Source organism: Eutrigla gurnardus, assembly GCF_963514095.1.
Source record: "Eutrigla gurnardus genome assembly, chromosome: 2".
Classification (NCBI taxonomy): domain Eukaryota; kingdom Metazoa; phylum Chordata; class Actinopteri; order Perciformes; family Triglidae; genus Eutrigla; species Eutrigla gurnardus.
Window position 1 is genome coordinate 26,466,216 of NC_139916.1, and position 18,125 is coordinate 26,484,340.

Sequence of the window (18,125 nt, forward strand, 5' to 3'; positions counted from 1 at the left end):
TTCTTTATCAAATATAAAAATGATTATTTATTATCAAATCTAACGGTTCTTTAACTCAGTGCTTGTTCTGTCAGGAAGCTGAAGGCAGAATCACACATCAACTTTAAATGTGTAATACTATGTTCACACATGTAATTGTGTATATTTCTAAATATTTCAACTCGAGCGACAAATTCACGTGACGCTGTCAGCACTGAGATTCTCTTCCTGTCATCACTGACGTGACGTTGAATCAGAGCAGGAGGAAACTAATTGTATCCTATGTCTTTGGTCAGTCAGAGGAAATCTGAAAATAAAGACATTATTATACTTTTGCAAAGGATGAGTGAAGTAGAGTGCTAGGCAGTCTGAGGCTGACCGATAAGACAGGCATAGAAATACATGTCTTTATGCAGCTTGTCAAGTCTGCTGGTTGAGTGATAACGGTAACCGACTTACTGATAACAGGAGGATACAAGTATCAAGTACACAGTTGGTTGTACAACACAGTAGAAGAGCAAACCCCCCTCCCCCCCTTTATCATATTTGATAATCATAAGACAAAAATACTACTTTAAAGGTGCTATTGACAACATAGATAACATCAAGCCACTAGATGTCGCACTCTTCAAATGTTGCTCCTGGTTTTGCGAGCCTCAACACAAGACTGATACGGCACATTTGTGCTGCTCGTCTTGAATGCTATGGACTGTTGGTCACAATAACCCCGCCAACAGCCCCTGACGTAAACAAGACTTGGTTCGACATCGGTTCAAGACCAGCAAAGAGTTAGTGCCGCTCTGGAACCAGTTTTCCTGGCCGAGAGCCAGTTCTTTGGCTGTTGAAACGTGAAGAACTGGTTCGAGATAAGGCACCGTCTCCGAACCTGTTTCTTCGCAGCATTTTGCCAGCTTGTTTTTCACAGTGCCTTTATGTCGCTGTGCGGTACCCTACTGGGATTCTCAACCTCGGGATCATCTCAAATAAAGCCCTGGCTGTTGCCTGGACATCTTGTCTGGATGTGGTGAAAACTGAAAACATGCAAATGGTCCAATGGTTTGTCTGGAGTTGGATGAGCTGCATTCTACCTGCATTCTTATTATGCATTTTGGTAATTTGAGAAGCCTTTTGCATACCAGTGTTGCCCAAGAGGTGGTCCTTCCCATATGTCAACTTGCATGAAATGGAAACAAGCATTTTGGCAGCTGGGTTTGTCATCAGGGTTGTTGTTTTTATTCTGTTTCTGGGTTGCACGATGCTGAACCAGCCACAAACACGATCTTCTCCTTGATGTGGACGGCTGCTCCACTGTCCGTCCCCAGAAGTCCGCAACCTGGGTGTCATTCTGGACTCCACCCTCTCATTCCAGTTACACATCAAATAAATTACCAAATCCGCTTTCTACCACCTCAAAAACATCTCCAGACTCCGTCCAACAGTCAGACTCTGTGATAGAGACCCTTATCCATGCCCTCATCACCTCCCATCTGGTCTATTGCAATGGAGTCCTGTCCGGGGGACCCAGCAACGTCCTGGACAGGTTCCAACATGTACAAAACTCAGCTGGCAGGGTTCTCACCCAGTCCTGGCAGCACCTCACCCCCATCCTCATGCACCTTCACTGGCTGCTGATCAAGTCTCATCTCATACAAAATCCTCCTCCTCACTTACAAATCCCTGCATGCGCTTGCCCCCCAGTACCTGTCAGACCTCCTCCAGTCCTACCTGCACCACAATCTCTCGTCCTCTGGCCCGGGTCTACTCTCCACCCCCTCACCAGACTGAAGACTTTTTGGGACAGAACGTTCAGTGTGTCAGCCCCCACCCTTTGGGACAGTTGAGATAAAAACCCACCTGTTCACAACGACCCATGGACTCTTAGTCATCACTCCGTATCTCTGTCTAATTGTGTGTAAAGCGCGATATAAATGCAAGTTATTATTATTAAGTTCAGATCTGGGTTGTTGAGTGAATAGTGTCCTGTGAGTCAGATTCTAATGTGCTCTGTCAGTAACGCCATCGATTGATTTTTGTTTCAATGGATATTGATTCTTACAAGGTCTGTAATCAGACTTTGGTGTGATAGTGACAGGTTGCATCCCTTTGATCAAGCGTAGTTCCACGTCGCCATAAGTCAGGTATCGACTGCAGACTTGGATGTTGTGTGAATACATCTTGTGTGTATGAAACCGTGGTCGGTGCATATTGGCCATCATCTGGAGTCATAACACTGTTCTTTCTCTATGTACAACACAATTCAATTTCTCTCTGTATGTTTTTAACCTTGATTGTACAAAATCTCAGGGTCAAAGGTCAAATCACCAACCAATGCTTTGATACAATCAAGTATCCAGGGACCGAAGTCCTGCCAATGATCTTCATAGTGTTTTGCCAGAGCGACATGTGGCCATGAGCCAGGAACCTCAAGATCTCACCACAGACAACTGTTTAAAGCATAAATCGAAGCTGAGATGAAAAATACCCTTTTAACCCTTTCAGATCACATCTACGGTCATATTGTTCACCTATTTTACAATGCTGAAAGAAATTATAAATCTTTTTTTTCTTCCTGGAAAACAAACTCTGCAAAGAAAGCTTACATCAGCTAGTACCAACCAACGATGTGTGCAGAATGTCTTAGTTGTCCAACAGTGTTCATGCAGTTTAGACTTGAGAAAGAAATAAGCTGCATAACAGACATAACTGAGACATTAATATTGACAAAGTCTGAGCAATATTATTATTGCTTTTGTAAAAGCAATATTTCTTTTGCAATGCATTTTAAATGAGAGTGAGTTAGTGATGGTGATTCATATTGAACACTAGAACTCCTGTTCCACCAGACTCGTCTCAGATCAGTTCTTCTACTCACTCTGAGCAGCTCACATATGAGTTTTCTGCAGAGAACAACCAGGTACACCTGCTAGTTAGTATGTGGCAACATGTCTGACAACAAGAAGCTGGAAGCTTTCCATTCCTAAAGCATGATGGGAATTAGTCGCCAGGTCAACATGAAAGTAGCAAGGCTCAGAACCAGAGCTGACCTCCAGGACGCGGAGCTCTCCACCTCCGACCGGCGGCCTGACTGCAGGTGAAAGGCAGCAGCATAGCCGGACCGGGGGTCTGTCTCAAGTGGTCTGGGGTTTCTGGTGAACCTGCAGGATTTCATCTCATTTCAGAATCCGACCCGGTGTCACCGATGACAAGCTTTGAGAATGAAGACATGTCTAGAGACATTCTTCTCTGTGATAATAATAATAAACTTTAATTTTTAAACAAGATTTTTATTTGTGTTGATTCATTCTGTAGGTCATATAGACATCAGTGTTAAACCGAGGCTGGTTCATGAGTTAAACGTTCCTCAACATTTCCTCCTTTTTTAACATTGTTTTAAAGAACAAGAAAACAAACACAGCCTTTTTGGTGATGATCTTTTTATTTGTGAGAACAGAAAAGTAATCAAGAGCTTAAAGCAGCACATCTGGAGATTTGTAGTTTATCTGATAACAACATTGAGAAAATGTCTTAAAGAAACAAAACTGCAATAGACATAAAACACACCTCTAACAGGAAAATCCCCCAAATGATCAAACCTACAATGTTTTATACGTATAATCTCACTTTAGCTAATTAAATAACGAAGATGTTACAGACGTCTAATACTCTGTGTGTTAGGAAGCAAAGAAGGTTAAAGAGCCGATGGACAACAGTAAACACATTACAATCTTTATACAATGTAAATTATATCAGCAACGACAACAACAACAAAACCCAGAATTATCTCCAGTTTATTATTATCCACGTTTAGATGATATTATATCCCCACTATTCTATCATAAGTAAAAGTTAGTAACTAATTGCAGCCTCACATGTTAAGAGTAGGTGTGTAATTGTGTGTAGTGATGGAGGAAGTACTCAGGTCCTGTACTGCAGTAAAACTACCAAATACACACATGAATCTTTGCATGTTGCATGTTTGTCAGTCAGTGTTTCCTCTGTCACTATTTGGGGGTTAACATTAATATTAATTTATTCATATTTCCTGGCAGTCACAGGTGGCTGTAGGCATCATGTCAGTATCAATACACAGTGGTGGAGGAAGTTTTCAGATCCTTTACTGCAGTAAAAGTACTGATACCACACCGTAAGAATACTCTGTTACAGTATAAGTACTGATACCACACCGTAAGTATACTATGTTACAGTACAAGTACTAATACCACACCGTAAGAATACTCTGTTACAGTATAAGTACTGATACCACACCGTAAGAATACTCTGTTACAGTATAAGTACTGATACCACACCGTAAGTATACTATGTTACAGTACAAGTTCTAATACCACACCGTAAGAATACTCTGTTACAGTATAAGTACTAATACCACACCGTAAGAATACTCAGTAAAAGTAAGTGTATTTCAGTATAATGAGTCAAATGTTGTTAAAGTATTAATCTGTGACTGTTCTACTCTTATAAACATGTTGTCATTGGATAAATATGACTCAGCAAAAAAAGCAGGACTTTACTGGTGTAGTTGGTTGAGCTGGAGCTCAGTTTGAATTAGTAACTAGTGATAATCTTTTATGGTATAATCTGCTATTTATTTTCTTCATTAATCAATTGATAGTTCAGAGTTCAGCTTTCTTTTGAATGTTTTTGATTCACTTACTTGATCTGTAAAGTTACTATTAGTACTAGTATTAGTATTTCCCTCTGAATTATGTTGAAGTATAACATGAAAGGAAAATACTCAAGAAAGTACTTGTCGTCGAGTACTTGACCGGCGCTGCATGCAGGTATGTCCTCTCAGTGGATGCTGTATCTGGAGTTGTCTCTGGTCTCGGTTGTCTTGATCAGGAGTTTTGGAGCAGGAGAGCTGCTGTTACTATGGTAACCATTAGTACTTTTAGTACCTGGACAGAGAGACAGAGACAACAGGACGATGGTAAAAGAAAGAAAGAAGACAAAGACAGATGAGAAGTCAGTAAAGTGTTAAACTGAACAAAGAGAGGAAACAAGTGGTTTAAACTTTGACACTAAAAAGTCTGGAATAAATATGTTTCATCTGAGTATTTGTTATAATTAATAATAATAATCATAACACAAACATTGTACTTTTGCAATAAGGAGTTGAATGAACTCATGTCAACGAGGCCTACTGGCCATAAACAGCTAATACAAGTTCATAACTTGAAAGTGGTCACTGTTACGTCACCCACTGGTTTGTGGGCTAAACTGAACCTCCAGTTCAGCATTTTGGCTCTTGCCATCTTAGTTTCTGACCGTCGCCATCTTGGTTTCTGACTGTCATAATGTTGGTTTATTAGCTGCCCATATCTTGGTTTTCACTGTCCCCATAACTTTGATGAAGTAGAAACACTTCACTGTTCAGAACTGGAGGGTGGTGTCTGGTTAACCTGGATTCATATAACAGGATGGTGAAATGGTCAAAGATGATGGATGTCTTTTAAAATGACCTCTACATAGAGCAATGCCACGAAATGAGATCTATGGGTGTTCCTTTTTCATGGTATTGATCTTATTGATATAGACACAGACAACTCAGTGCTGCAACTAGAAATTATTTGTATTAGTTGGTTATTCTGCCTATAATTTCTTTGATTGATTAGACGGCCTTAAAAACACCACAAAATACAGAAAACTGCCTGTAATAATACTGTGAAACCTAAAGTGTAACTCAAAACAAGACGAAGAGTATCAATACTTTCAGTACAGATGTGCTCACCCCGACTAGATACCATGTGTCTGTATGAGCAATATTTTCTTATTAGGACAAGAAAGTGTCAGTGTCACAATGTACGCACTTATAATAACAATTTACAAAGTATCCTTTCAAGAGAGTCAGGCAAAGTCAAAGTCCTGCCTTTCTATTTCCGGTACATGGGACCTCAATATGAATTTCTGATGTATTCCTATGGCTAGATTGAAATTATTTTCTGGTCCCGTTTGAATTGTGCCATGAATTTCACATATGTTGTTTGTGGTTTTTAAAGATAATTTTTCATGAAAAAAAAAAAGATTTACAGCGAAGAAGTTTGATAATGATAATAATAATAATCATAATAATAATAATAATAATAGGTTTTGGGGATAGGTTGATTGATGACTCTAAATTGCCCGTAGGTGTGAATGTGAGCGTGAATGGTTGTTTGTCTCTACATGTCGGCCCTGTGATAGACTTGTCCAGGGTGAACCCTGCCTTCGCCCAATGGGCTCCAGCCCCCCCGTGACCCTGAATACAGGATAAGCGGTAGACAATGGATGGATGGATGGTAGGTTTTGTGTGAGGCCGCTTTGTGAACTACAGCTCTTCGCTGCTCTCGACGCGAATGATATCCGTCACCACCCGCAGTTACGCTGGAGGTGCAGACATGGGCATTTCTCTGCTCCACAGTCACTTCACCGCTTTCTTCCAAGGGGAGGATAATAGCATCGAGAGAGGTGAAAACCATTATAATTCGGGGCATGTGGAGAATTGCTGTGAGAAAGGGTGATGACGTGACGTCACATACGCGACATGCAGTCTTTCTCATTATGTTTTCTCTACAGTCTTAAACTGAACAATTGAACAATAAACGGTCAAACTCTTGACGTGAGAAATTATAATTTAAATCCACAAACAACATATTTCTAATTGGAGCATATAACAACTGGGACCAGCAAATAATTATATGACCTGCTTTGAGACCCATACATGGTTTACGATCTCAGAGGTCCCATGGGAGTCTAGCGGAAGGGGCGGGACTCTTTGCCACTCTATAATGCGGCCGCTGATGATTGACAGCTGATGATCGGCACCGACGATTGACGTGCGTCTGCGCTGGAAAACTACAATAATGGACTACAAAAAGTCCATCATCCATTTCTCCACATGATGGTTTTATAAACAGAAGCTCCTCCTTACTGTTTGACAGTTTGCTGTTTTTACATTTCATTTGTGGTTTTAGTTTCATTTTTTTTGTCAAATTTGTAACATGATTGAAATAAATAAAAAATACCATTCAATTATTATCACTGTCCACACACATTTATCAACATAATTCCAATTACTATATGTCTGCATGAAAGGAATTGGAAAATATGCAAATAGGCATATTGTTTGTTTTCATGAAAGGCTGAGGTGTGTGGCACTTTAATGTTGTGGAGTCTTGTACATGGACACGTCTTGGTTACTTACTGTAGTTGGAGACGGTCTGGATGTTGAGGATGGACTGTTGTCCAAGTCTGCAGAAGAAGAAGAAGAAGAAGAGACAGAGACGTGAGCCGGTGTTTTGTATTGAAGAAGACTTTCTTCCTCTTCTTCTCTTCCTCTCACCTGTCCTCCTCTCCCTCCAGCAGCTTCCTGTAGGTGGCGATCTCAATATCTAGAGCCAGTTTCAGGTTCATCAGGTCCTGCAGGTGAAGCAGAACATACATCACACACTTTTTCTTTGGCTCTTAGTACATGCCACTCTTACAACCTCCACACTGTTGCATGCAGTATGGGGGAGGAGGCTACAACTGTACAATCCTGATCCTGGATTCTGCTCGGCCCTGTCTGGTCTCACCTGGTACTCTCGGAGCTGTCTGGCCATGTCTTGTTTGGCCCTCTGCAGAGCGTCCTCCAGGTCTCTGGTCCGGGCTTTGGCCTCTTTCACAGCCAGCTCTCCACGCTCCTCAGCCTCAGCCAGCTGGTTCTCCATACCGCCACGCTGAGGGGGGGGGGGGGGGGATCAGCTATGTTGGATCCCAAATGATCAAGAAGGCTTCTTTCTATGAGAGCTGAACGTTTCCCGGAGGTTTACCTGTGCTTTGACAGCCTCTATCTCACTGTGCAGGCGGCTGATCAGGCGGTTGACCTCGCCCACCTCTCCCTTTGCGACGCGGAGCTCGTCTCCAAACTGACTCGCCTGCACCGACATCTGGTCAAACTGCAGACAGGAGATCAACCTTAGCTGCATCACTGGGAGTCACAATATGTGCCCCACACAGGGGATATAACGCATTATCTGCCAACAAATAGTTTATATTGAGTATACAAATCAATCCCATGACTCTATCAAAGTAAGTGAGAAAATGTGTGTTTTTGTGGGCGAAGTGTGAAAAGACAGCACTCTTTTTCAGTGGTGCAAAGTCATTTCCAACTGCTGACTCATGACTGGGTTTCAGGACTCGTTCCTGCAGAACTCTACTTTTACTTTAGTAACTGATCTCAGCAAGGATCTTCCTAAACGTCCTCTTAGTTCTTCTCGTGTCTGTTTGGGACCGTTTTGGATTTCACTCTCAAATAACAACTTGTCGCCTCTTTTGTTCAGGGCTGTTGGGTCAGTAGGTTAAATGTATCATGTCTCTGTTGCAGCAGCACACTGGAGGCTGATATAACAGATTGTAATGAATCTGTCTCATGGTTGGGAAATAGTCATGAAACGCAATCTATTGGTTTCATGTACAGGAAAACAAAGTCAATGTAAAGTTAATTAGGATCCTTTTTCATGGTGGACACATGAATTAAACACATCCATGTTACTATGGAACATCCAGTGACGCAGTATTACATACTGAGAAAGACTACTTAAGGGCTGTTCCTTATTTATTTTAAGACCCACTGGAGGGATTTTCGGACCTCTGATCATTTTATGCATAGAAGGAGCCTAAAGCAGACCCGGGAATCGAACCCGGGACCCTCTTGTTGTAAGGCGACAGTTGTTTATCCACTCAATATGTCACATCACAAATATTGAGTGACGAATGGTCGGTTATTAATATTTCACATTAAGAATATCGAACATCTGCTCCAGTCGCAAAAACTCGCTGACTGTGTGAATGCGTAAGTTAATAGTCATAATGTGTTGCTGAAATGTATTCTATATTTGAAATGTTGCTGTTTTCATGACAAAAGCTGAGGAACCCCCCCAACAAAGAATATTAAGACATAACCCCCCCACCCACCTATTTTCTTCCGGTGGTCCTCCATAAATACCAAACACTCCCTCATGGTGGGGGGGTGAACGGGTCCAACAACACAAGACTTTCAACCACGAGGCTGCGTGTCCCCCTCCCGGCCCTCACCTTGCTCTTGTACCAGGCCTCGGCCTCCTCCCGGCTGCGGGCTGCGATCTCCTCGTACTGGGCTTTGACCTCGGCTACGATCTGCTCCATGTTCAGGCTGCGACTGTTGTCCATCTGCACCACCACCGAGGTGTCTTTGATGCTGGCCTGCAGCTCACGCAGCTCCTGGTTCACACAGAACGATGAACCACATTTTTCTATTTGTCTAATCACATTTAAATAATGTTGATGTGTGTTTCTGAAACTCCTCTGGATGTTGTTTGATTCCTTTTCAAACAGATTAAAACATGTTGAATATGACTTTCTGCTGTCTGACTGTTCAGACTTGCTTTAGTTATTGGCATGCTATAATAAAGAACAAAAGGGAAAAAGTACATATATTTATGTCTTTGTAGAGTCACCTTACACTATCAACTCATATCGGAAAAATGTTATACATTTTGCAGGTCTCTAATTAACTGAAATAGTTTGAAGAAAATAATAAAACAAATGAAAATATTCACTAGTATTTTACTTATTTAATATTATTGTGCGATTAATCAATCAGTCATTTGTTCTAAATAAATTACCAAAGGTAAAGTAAAAAAACAACTAGTAATGAGTAAAATCCTCAAATTCAAATTGTTCAATTCAAATGTTTTGTTTTGTCTGATGATATTCAGTTCACTAAAATATAATTAACTGAGTTATTAATCAATCATTATTAATTTCCTTTCAATCTATTCAACTGATCATTGAATTTAGTAGCAGTTGAACAAAAGTAATGCAGGTCAACACACTGTAACACATAAAACACATAAAACACATAAAACACGTGTTGTGTTGTTATATTGCCTTGTATCTGCTTTTGCTTTGCTTTGTCTTTTAAAAGCACTTTGTAAACTCTATTAGCTATATAAATAAAGTTGTTATTATTATTATGATTATTAGCTCATCATGTCCAGACATGTTACTGTGAAGCTGCTCTGATAAAAGATTTCCGTCCCAGAGACGGTTCATGTTCATGAGACAGAACAATGAACTGAGGGAACATGAGTCAGTTAAGAGCCTCAAAGTTTCAAAGTATTACAAAGGTTCAGTACCTCCTCGTAGACGTTACGCAGGAAGTTGATTTCATCAGTGAGAGCTCCCACCTTATCCTCCAGGTCGGCCTTCACCAGGTAGGCCGAGTCCACATCCTGAACACACACACACACACACACACACACACAGACACACACACACACACACACACACACACACACACACACACACACACACACACACACACACACACACACACACACACACACACACTTTCACAGTCCTTCATGTTGTGTTCCTTGATTGACAGATGTCCAAAGGAGATGTCCCCCCGTATTCCCACGGTAACCCAGCTTTGCCTGAAGTTCATGACCTTTGACCCCAACTATGATGACGTGGAGGAAGAGGAAGATGCATGCACATCTCTGTCTTGGCTAAGCCTGTTAGCATGCTAACATGTACATATTAGCACTAAGAAGGTTGTGATGTTTGAGAAATCAAATGTTGATTAAATGGTATGGAATCAAACACCACAAGGATTTATTTTTGTTTGTTTGTATGTTTTCCCTTTGCAATCACCGACTTGAAATGTATTATTACTATTATCATTATTATAAATTATTATGAAATATTATTCATACTTATTGTATTGTTTTATAAAGTTAAGACCTGATGGGGACCTGATGTAAATATTTCACTCAAACTCACAAATGTGAGCCTCATGGTGGCGCCAGAGGAAACGTCAGAGGATAAAGCACTAAAGAAATCTTTCTAATTTAAAGCTCAAGTCGTGACGATGTTCTGACCTTTAAGTCCTGAATTGGTGACTTGTGTTTTAACGTGTTCTCGTGTGACACTGACATCGAAGTACCGAAGCATTATGGGTTTTTATGCATGTGGGAATGAGAGCCAAAGAGGACAATAGAGTGGTTCAACTTACTCACCACACCTGTAATGGATGAATGAATGAATGAATAATTGAGTGTGTGTGTGTGTGCTGACCTTCTTCAGGATAACAAAGTCGTTCTCCAGGTTGTTTCTCTTGTTAATCTCATCCTCGTATCTGTAACAGAGCAGCACACAGATAAAGTACCACCTTTTGAGATCATACGACTACTAGGACTCACAGAGACTCCACATACTTGTGTTTGTAGTCCTCCACCAGGCCCTGCATGTTCCTAAGCTCCCCATCCAGCTTGATCTTGTCGTTGTTGACCAGGTCCATCTGGCGCCTCAGACCCGCCATGTAGGCCTCGAACAGGGGCTCCACGTTGGACCGGGCCACCCCCTGATTCTGCAGCAGCTCCAACTTTGTCTCAAGCATCTTGTTCTGCTGCTCCAGGAAACGGACCTGAATGACGGAGGCGGAGAGAACCAGAGAGAAAGAGATCTTCTGACAGCCATATTGAAGGATGTGACATGATAAATCTGACCTGCATAAAATGTGTTAAAAACAGGTTTCTGGTCATTTGTTGAATGTTGAACCCAATTATTTACATAATCAAAGCAATTCCTACAGTATGTGTTCATTTGAAACAGACAAAAGATGAAGCACCGAAGACAGGAAGAGTAGTATAGGAAGATCATCTTGACCCGTGGACTCAGTGGGAATGAGTAACGACGTGTTCATGAGTGAAAGGACTTCAGAGACATTTAAATAATAAGTTATTTGGTATTGTTTGGGGGGCTGCACGGTGGTGTAGTGGGTAGCACTCTCGCCTCACAGCAAGAGGGTCCTGGGTTCGGTTCCCGGGTCGGCCCCGGGTTCCTTCTGTGTGGAGTTTGCATGTTCTCCCCGTGTAAGCGTGGGTTCTCTCCGGGTTCTCCGGCTTCCTCCCACAGTCCAAAGACATGCAGGATGGGGATAGGTTAATTGGTGACTCTAAATTGCCCATAGGTGTGAATGTGAGTGTGAATGGTTGTTTGTCTCTACATGTTGGCCCTGTGATAGACTGGTGTCCTGTCCAGGGTGTACCCTGCCTTCACCCAATGACAGCTGGGATCGGTTCCAGCCCCCCCGTGACCCTAAATACAGGATAAGCGGTAGACAATGGATGGATGGTATTGTTTGTCCAGCAACATAAGTGATCTCTGCGCCTGCAGTGTTTAAAAATAAATACTTGGTAAGGTTATGGAAAAGATCGTGGTTTGGGTTAAAATAACTACAGAATGTTTCCTGGTGAAATCCATCCACCCCGGCCTCCTCCCATAAACCGTACAGAAGGAACGTGACCCATATTCAATTGGTATTGAGTTCAACACTTTGGCCATTGCTCATCAAATCCTGGGTTTTAGTGTCGCCAACTTTGTTTTTGGTAGTCTCCATATTGTTTTTTTTTTTACTGCAGCTGCAGTATGTACTAAAGTAAAAAGTAAAAGTATGTGAATGCATTTGGAATGCAGCCAATCTTTAACCCTTGTTCGTATCATCACCAACACCAACATCCTCATCTTACCTTCAGCTCCTCACATAAAGCCTGCCGTGTGAAGGACTCTGAAGCTTTTCAGCAAAGCAAAATGCACAAATAGCACAATAGATTATTCAGTATATAGTTCAAATCATAATTTGTTGCAGCCATAGAATAACGCCCTTCCTCAAATATTTAGAGGTTAAAGTCGCGGCATCATTCCAACTCGATCTCAACAACATCAACACCTGACTGTATCTGCACGGCTCGTGTTTCCTGCCTGCGGCCGGGTGTATCCTCCACCTATTATACCTCCACCCTCCCACACAAAGCCTGTGTCCTGTTCTCCCTCGGAGACACAACCGCACCATGTCTGACCTGATTCATCAGGTTACAAAGCAGCTACTCAATGGGAAGGAAATGGGACAGGTAGCTTAAATATCCAGTGATTCGGGGTTTAAATGGCTCATTAAATCCCACATTCTTGGCTCTTTTTTACAGCTTGAAGTCTTTTAACTGATCAGGTTCATTTCTACAAAAATCAGGACCAATAAATACGATGACATTTCCCAGTCAGTCACTGGTCACCAGATAAAACTTGTCTGCTGGTGCATCAGACTAATGACTACTCTGCATCCAGGGGGGGGGGGGCTCTTTAATGTTTCAGTGCGAGGTTGGATTTCACTGGTGACTGCAGGGTTTGTTTACTAGCCAGTTGACTGTGCAGCTCTGAAGGGAAGAAGAAGTCCACAATCTAATAAACTCACAAACAAGCTGAGAAAATCTAGAATGACAAACTGCTCTCTTGCATTTAATCCATTCTTCTCCACATAAAGCTGCACCAGGCTGGTTTGACTTTTTATCAATGAACCAGTCCAAAAACGTCCCCTCACTTCTGCAACCAAGAAGAAGTCAAACAGGGCTTCTGTGGTGTCAAATGGTTCCCTGGATTTTGTCTTGGACAACTGAAACTGTTTTGGATGGTAACCTTTTGAATTTAATAATGTTAGAATGTTATATCTTTAATTTCCTGCAAATAACACTTTCACATCTGAAATGATATCATCCTTGAGAGCATTTTAGACAACAAGACTAGGTGAAACCAGTATCTGGCTGGACCGTAAGGTCAGTTTGCTTAATAACAGATCACATGACAGGGTTAAAGGTTGAGTAGGTGATTCTATTCAGAAACACTTTCTGTTGTATTACTTGAAATCCTTGTAACATACCAATAGCAACGACAAAATGAAATGCTATGACATTAAAAAACCTCGTCCAATCAAAAATGCGAAATCAAACAAAATAAGTGGACGGCCCTGTCAATGCACACGTTTGCCATTCTGGGGGAGTGGCCTTGTAAAATCTGAGTTTATCTTTCTTTCTCACTTTCTGATGATTTTGCTGTAAACAAAAAACATGAAAGCAGTGATATCCATCCATCCATCCATCCATCCATCGTCTACCGCTTATCCTGTATTCAGGGTCGCGGGGGGGCTGGAGCTGATCCCAGCTGTCATTAGGCGAAGGCAGAAGTGATATATAATCAATATGATATCAGTATGAGTGTTTGACCTCTTTGTGGTCCATTTAAAACCATGTAAATCAACCCTCAGAAAACTAAAAGTGACGTGAGGTTTAAACGTTTGGCCTTCTCTGTACGCCTCAAGTGTATCTGGAACAATGGCTGCATTGTGAGACAGTGTTACCGACTCCGTGAGAAAGCAGAGATGTTCCCTGAGAACAGTATCAATGTCCGGCTTTATCACAGAGCTGGTCACTGTGGGAACCCTCACAACACAGTTCATCATGGCTCCTTCCACAGCATTTCACTCTTTTACGACCAGCCTGATGTCTACAACCTAGACTCATGGCAGGTTGTGAAGTAGTCACAAAATACAATCTATGGGTTTCATGTTTAGGAAAACAAACTGTTCACTTTTTCATTTCTCTTAGCACTAAAACAACGCCAATGCAAAGTTAATTAGGATCCCTTTTCATTGTTGGCACATGAATTAAACACATCCATGTAACTATGGCAACATCCAGATCTAATAACGTAGTATTAAATATGGAGGAGGACTATGCTGCCCAACAAAGCCTAACTGCAGTAACTACACAAAGGGTAGAACAGAGAAAAATGCTTTAAAGTTTTTTAACCAGCCAGCCAAATGGGTTGTAGGTAAGTAAGTGATATGACCTTTATTTCTACATGTAGTGATGATGTTATTTTTATGCTCAAAAATCATGACAATTTATTTGTCCTAAAAATGTAGTTACTGCACTCTGGCTTTGTATTGTTGTAAAATGTTCTCATGGTAATGCAAAAGCAGAGTGCAGTAACTACAATGTTTTTGTCTTCTTTCAGCTTTAATATATTCTTTTTCAGTGAAGTGTATTTAAAAGTGTTTAACAACTCTATTCAAAGATTTGTGTAATTAAGACTTGATATTATAAAGTTATGTAATATTTTAGTCTTAATATCTTTTTTATTTAATCACTATCTAGATATTAGTTTCCCTATCAAATAGACTTATCATTTGGAGGAGTGGATGTGTCCAACAACACAGGACTTTCGACCCAAGGACCATTGTTGGACACCACATGTCCCAAACTGTTGTGGTGAAGGTTGGTGATGGTTTTCCAAATGTTGGTTTTGTTGTCTAAACCTAACGTTGGTTTTGTTGTCTAAACCTAACATTGGTTTTGTTGTCTAAACCTAACGTTGGTTTTGTTGTCTAAACCTAACCTTGGTTTTGTTGTCTAAACCTAACCTTGGTTTTGTTGTCTAAACCTAACGTTGGTTTTGTTGTCTAAACCTAACATTGTTTTTGTTGTCTAAACCTAACGTTGGTTTTGTTGTCTAAACCTAACGTTGGTTTTGTTGTCTAAACCTAACGTTGGTTTTGTTGTCTAAACCTAACGTTGGTTTTGTTGTCTAAACCTAACCTTGGTTTTGTTGTCTAAACCTAACGGTGGTTTTGTTGTCTAAACCTAACGTTGGTTTTGTTGTCTAAACCTAACGTTGGTTTTGTTGTCTAAACCTAACCTTGGTTTTGTTGTCTAAACCTAACGTTGGTTTTGTCGTCTAAACCTAACGTTGGTTTTGTCGTCTAAACCTAACCTTGGTTTTGTTGTCTAAACCTAACCTTGGTTTTGTTGTCTAAACCTAACGTTGGTTTTGTCGTCTAAACCTAACGTTGGTTTTGTTGTCTAAACCTAACCTTGGTTTTGTTGTCTAAACCTAACGTTGGTTTTGTTGTCTAAACCTAACATTGGTTTTGCTGCCTCAAACTAACTTAGCATTAGTCCCGAGTGACAGAAAAAGAAGTCATGCCTCATCACCCTATAACCATCACACGTGGCTATGATGTATAACAGTAAAAAAAAAAAAAAAGTCTATACGGTATAAAAGTCTTAAAGTCAGCAAACTAACTGATGATGTCAGATAAATAACAATCCATCTGAAGTTGGCTGACATCTACCATCCAAGTCAAACTGAAGCAGCAAGCCCCCTGACTGTATGAGGTTGTGTAGGGTGTGTTTAATTTATAATATGTTCAACATTTTCTGTGTAAGAGAGAGAATATTTCTTCTTTCAACAGATACACAGTTTAACTCTAATGCGTGTTCGTAGAATACATTGAAAGAATTACATTTTCAAGTAGAAGTAGAAACATGTGAAGGACTTCACAAGGTCAGACGAATGAAACATTTACAATCACAAATTTTGCAGGGAGATGTTTTTTAAATCACTTATTTTGTCCGACTGACAGTCTAAGATCATGAGGTTTCAATCTATAATAACATAACAGAGAAAATCAGTTTAGTGTTCATCAAATGGTCAATTTGCTACAGTGCTGGAGGAAATACTCAGATCCTTTACTTGAGAGTAAAAGTAATAATACACACACACTGGAGAAATACTTCCTATATTCAAATGTTTACTTAAGCAAAGTGCTCAAGTTATGTGCTCATTATGCAGAATCATTTACATTATATGACTGCATTCTAATTATTGATAGATTGATGTTTTCATCGCTTTGATGTTGCAGCTGGTAAGGGTGGAGCTCATTTAATATACTATTTATAACTATTCATAACTACCTATAACTATTTAATATTCTGTTGGGGAGCTTTTAAATTTTCCCTTGGGATCAGTAAAGTTTGATCTTCCATCATTTTAGAATATTACATCATAATATATTTGCTGATTATGTTTTGTATCAATAAAACATTGTAAATTAAAAATCAATAAGTACATTTTTACACTTGTATAAAGTACTGATTGTGATGAACAGACTGACTGCTCGGCTCACTTTACCTTATCTATGAAGGTGGCGAAGCGGTTGTTGAGGCTCTTGATCTGCTCCTTCTCGTGGGCTCGGCTCATGGACAGGCTGGGGTCGATCTCCAGGTTGAGGGGGGCCAGCAGGCTCTTGTTGACGGACAGCGTTGCCAGCGGGGCCCCCAGGCCGTGATGATGCCCGTTGGTGCCCGCGTAGAGAGAGCTGCTGCTCAGAGAGATGCCGCTGAAACCCCCCGGACCTGGACCGAAACCACTCAGCCTTCTGGACCCACTGCTGCTCCGGACGGAGTTGCTGGAGCTGATTCGCTTGGTCCGGCTCAGGCTCATGGTGGAGGAGTGAGAGATGTTGGACAGACAGATGGAAGTATGAAAGCAGAAAGGAAATGGAAACAGGACAAGAAGAACAACTGTAATGAAAAGCAGGTTAAGATTAGGGAGACGTGCAGAAAAGAGGCTGAACTGAGAAAAATGATGTAAAGAGAAGTCGACCAGGTGAGTACAAGATGTCAGACCTTCATGGGGTGTCTCAGGTGTCTCGTGGCCTTTTAAAGCTCCACAGGGTGGAGTCAGTACCGGAGGAGAGACGCTGCAGCACCAGAGAGCTGTGGTGTCAAGTATCTATAGTGCTGAATACGATATGTCAATAATTTAGGTGGAGGGTGTATTTTTGCTATAAATGAGAAGGTCCAAAACATCAAGTAACCATTAAAAGAACTTCACTAGATCCATTTTTGGAGACAAAATGTCTCTTGTGTTGGTTTTCAACTTATGTTGCCTGTACTGTACCACGCTGGTTGACCATGTGAACGCTGTTTGTGTGGATGTATTTCACCTACTTTGAGTTTGAAAATGTTCCTGAATGGTGGTAGAGTTGGTGCTCTCCTCACTGCAGTGGCCCCAGGTTTGAATCCGACTAGTGACCCCATCTGCATGTTCCCCCTCTCTCTCCCCCTTTCACTGTTCTGTAATTCTGTATCTAAATTTTTTTTAAATGTTTCGCCAAAATGTTAAGTGCTATAATCTGGGATTATTTGAACACATGCAGAATCAGACCAGGTAGAGAACACAGTACCTGAGCAGGTAGTGAATGGTAAATGCTATACAAATAAAGTTTATTATCATCATTATTATTATTATTATTATTATTATTATTATTACAGAGTTCCTGATAAAAGAAGAGCTGATGAATCACCATCAGAGCATCAGGAAGTGATACTAATTTAAAAAAGTGGCACACACACACACACACACACACACACACACACACACACACACACACACACACACACACACACACACACACACACACACACACACACACACACAGCATTACAGCA

At 40.9% G+C, this 18,125-nt stretch overlaps 1 protein-coding gene across 1 annotated transcript; it reads right to left on the bottom strand.

Annotated features, from left to right (window-relative positions):
• Positions 1-4,259: 4,259 nt before the first annotated feature.
• Positions 4,260-17,300, bottom strand: LOC311022671 (keratin, type II cytoskeletal 8). The gene is made up of 10 exons (XM_084024155.1): positions 16,804-17,300; positions 11,217-11,425; positions 11,077-11,137; positions 10,134-10,229; positions 9,052-9,216; positions 7,788-7,913; positions 7,551-7,694; positions 7,319-7,395; positions 7,181-7,227; positions 4,260-4,895 (listed from the first exon to the last, which is right to left on the bottom strand). The coding sequence occupies exons 1-10, from the start codon at positions 17,113-17,115 to the stop codon at positions 4,789-4,791; spliced, it is 1,344 nt and encodes a 447-aa protein (XP_083880281.1). The 5' UTR covers positions 17,116-17,300; the 3' UTR covers positions 4,260-4,788.
• Positions 17,301-18,125: the final 825 nt, after the last annotated feature.

What these genes read in the sequence shown, in the direction of transcription:
- LOC311022671 (XM_084024155.1), bottom strand. Translation starts at nt 17,115, where the DNA reads ATGAGCCTGAGCCGGACCAAGCGAATCAGCTCCAGCAACTCCGTCCGG. An exon ending in AGGCCTGGTACAAGAGCAAG is followed by an intron (nt 7,914 to 9,051) that starts GTGAGGGCCGGG and finishes TCCTGTCTGCAG; the next exon opens with TTTGACCAGATGTCGGTGCA. An exon ending in CCAGACCGTCTCCAACTACA is followed by an intron (nt 4,896 to 7,180) that starts GTAAGTAACCAA and finishes CTCTCTGTCCAG; the next exon opens with GTACTAAAAGTACTAATGGT.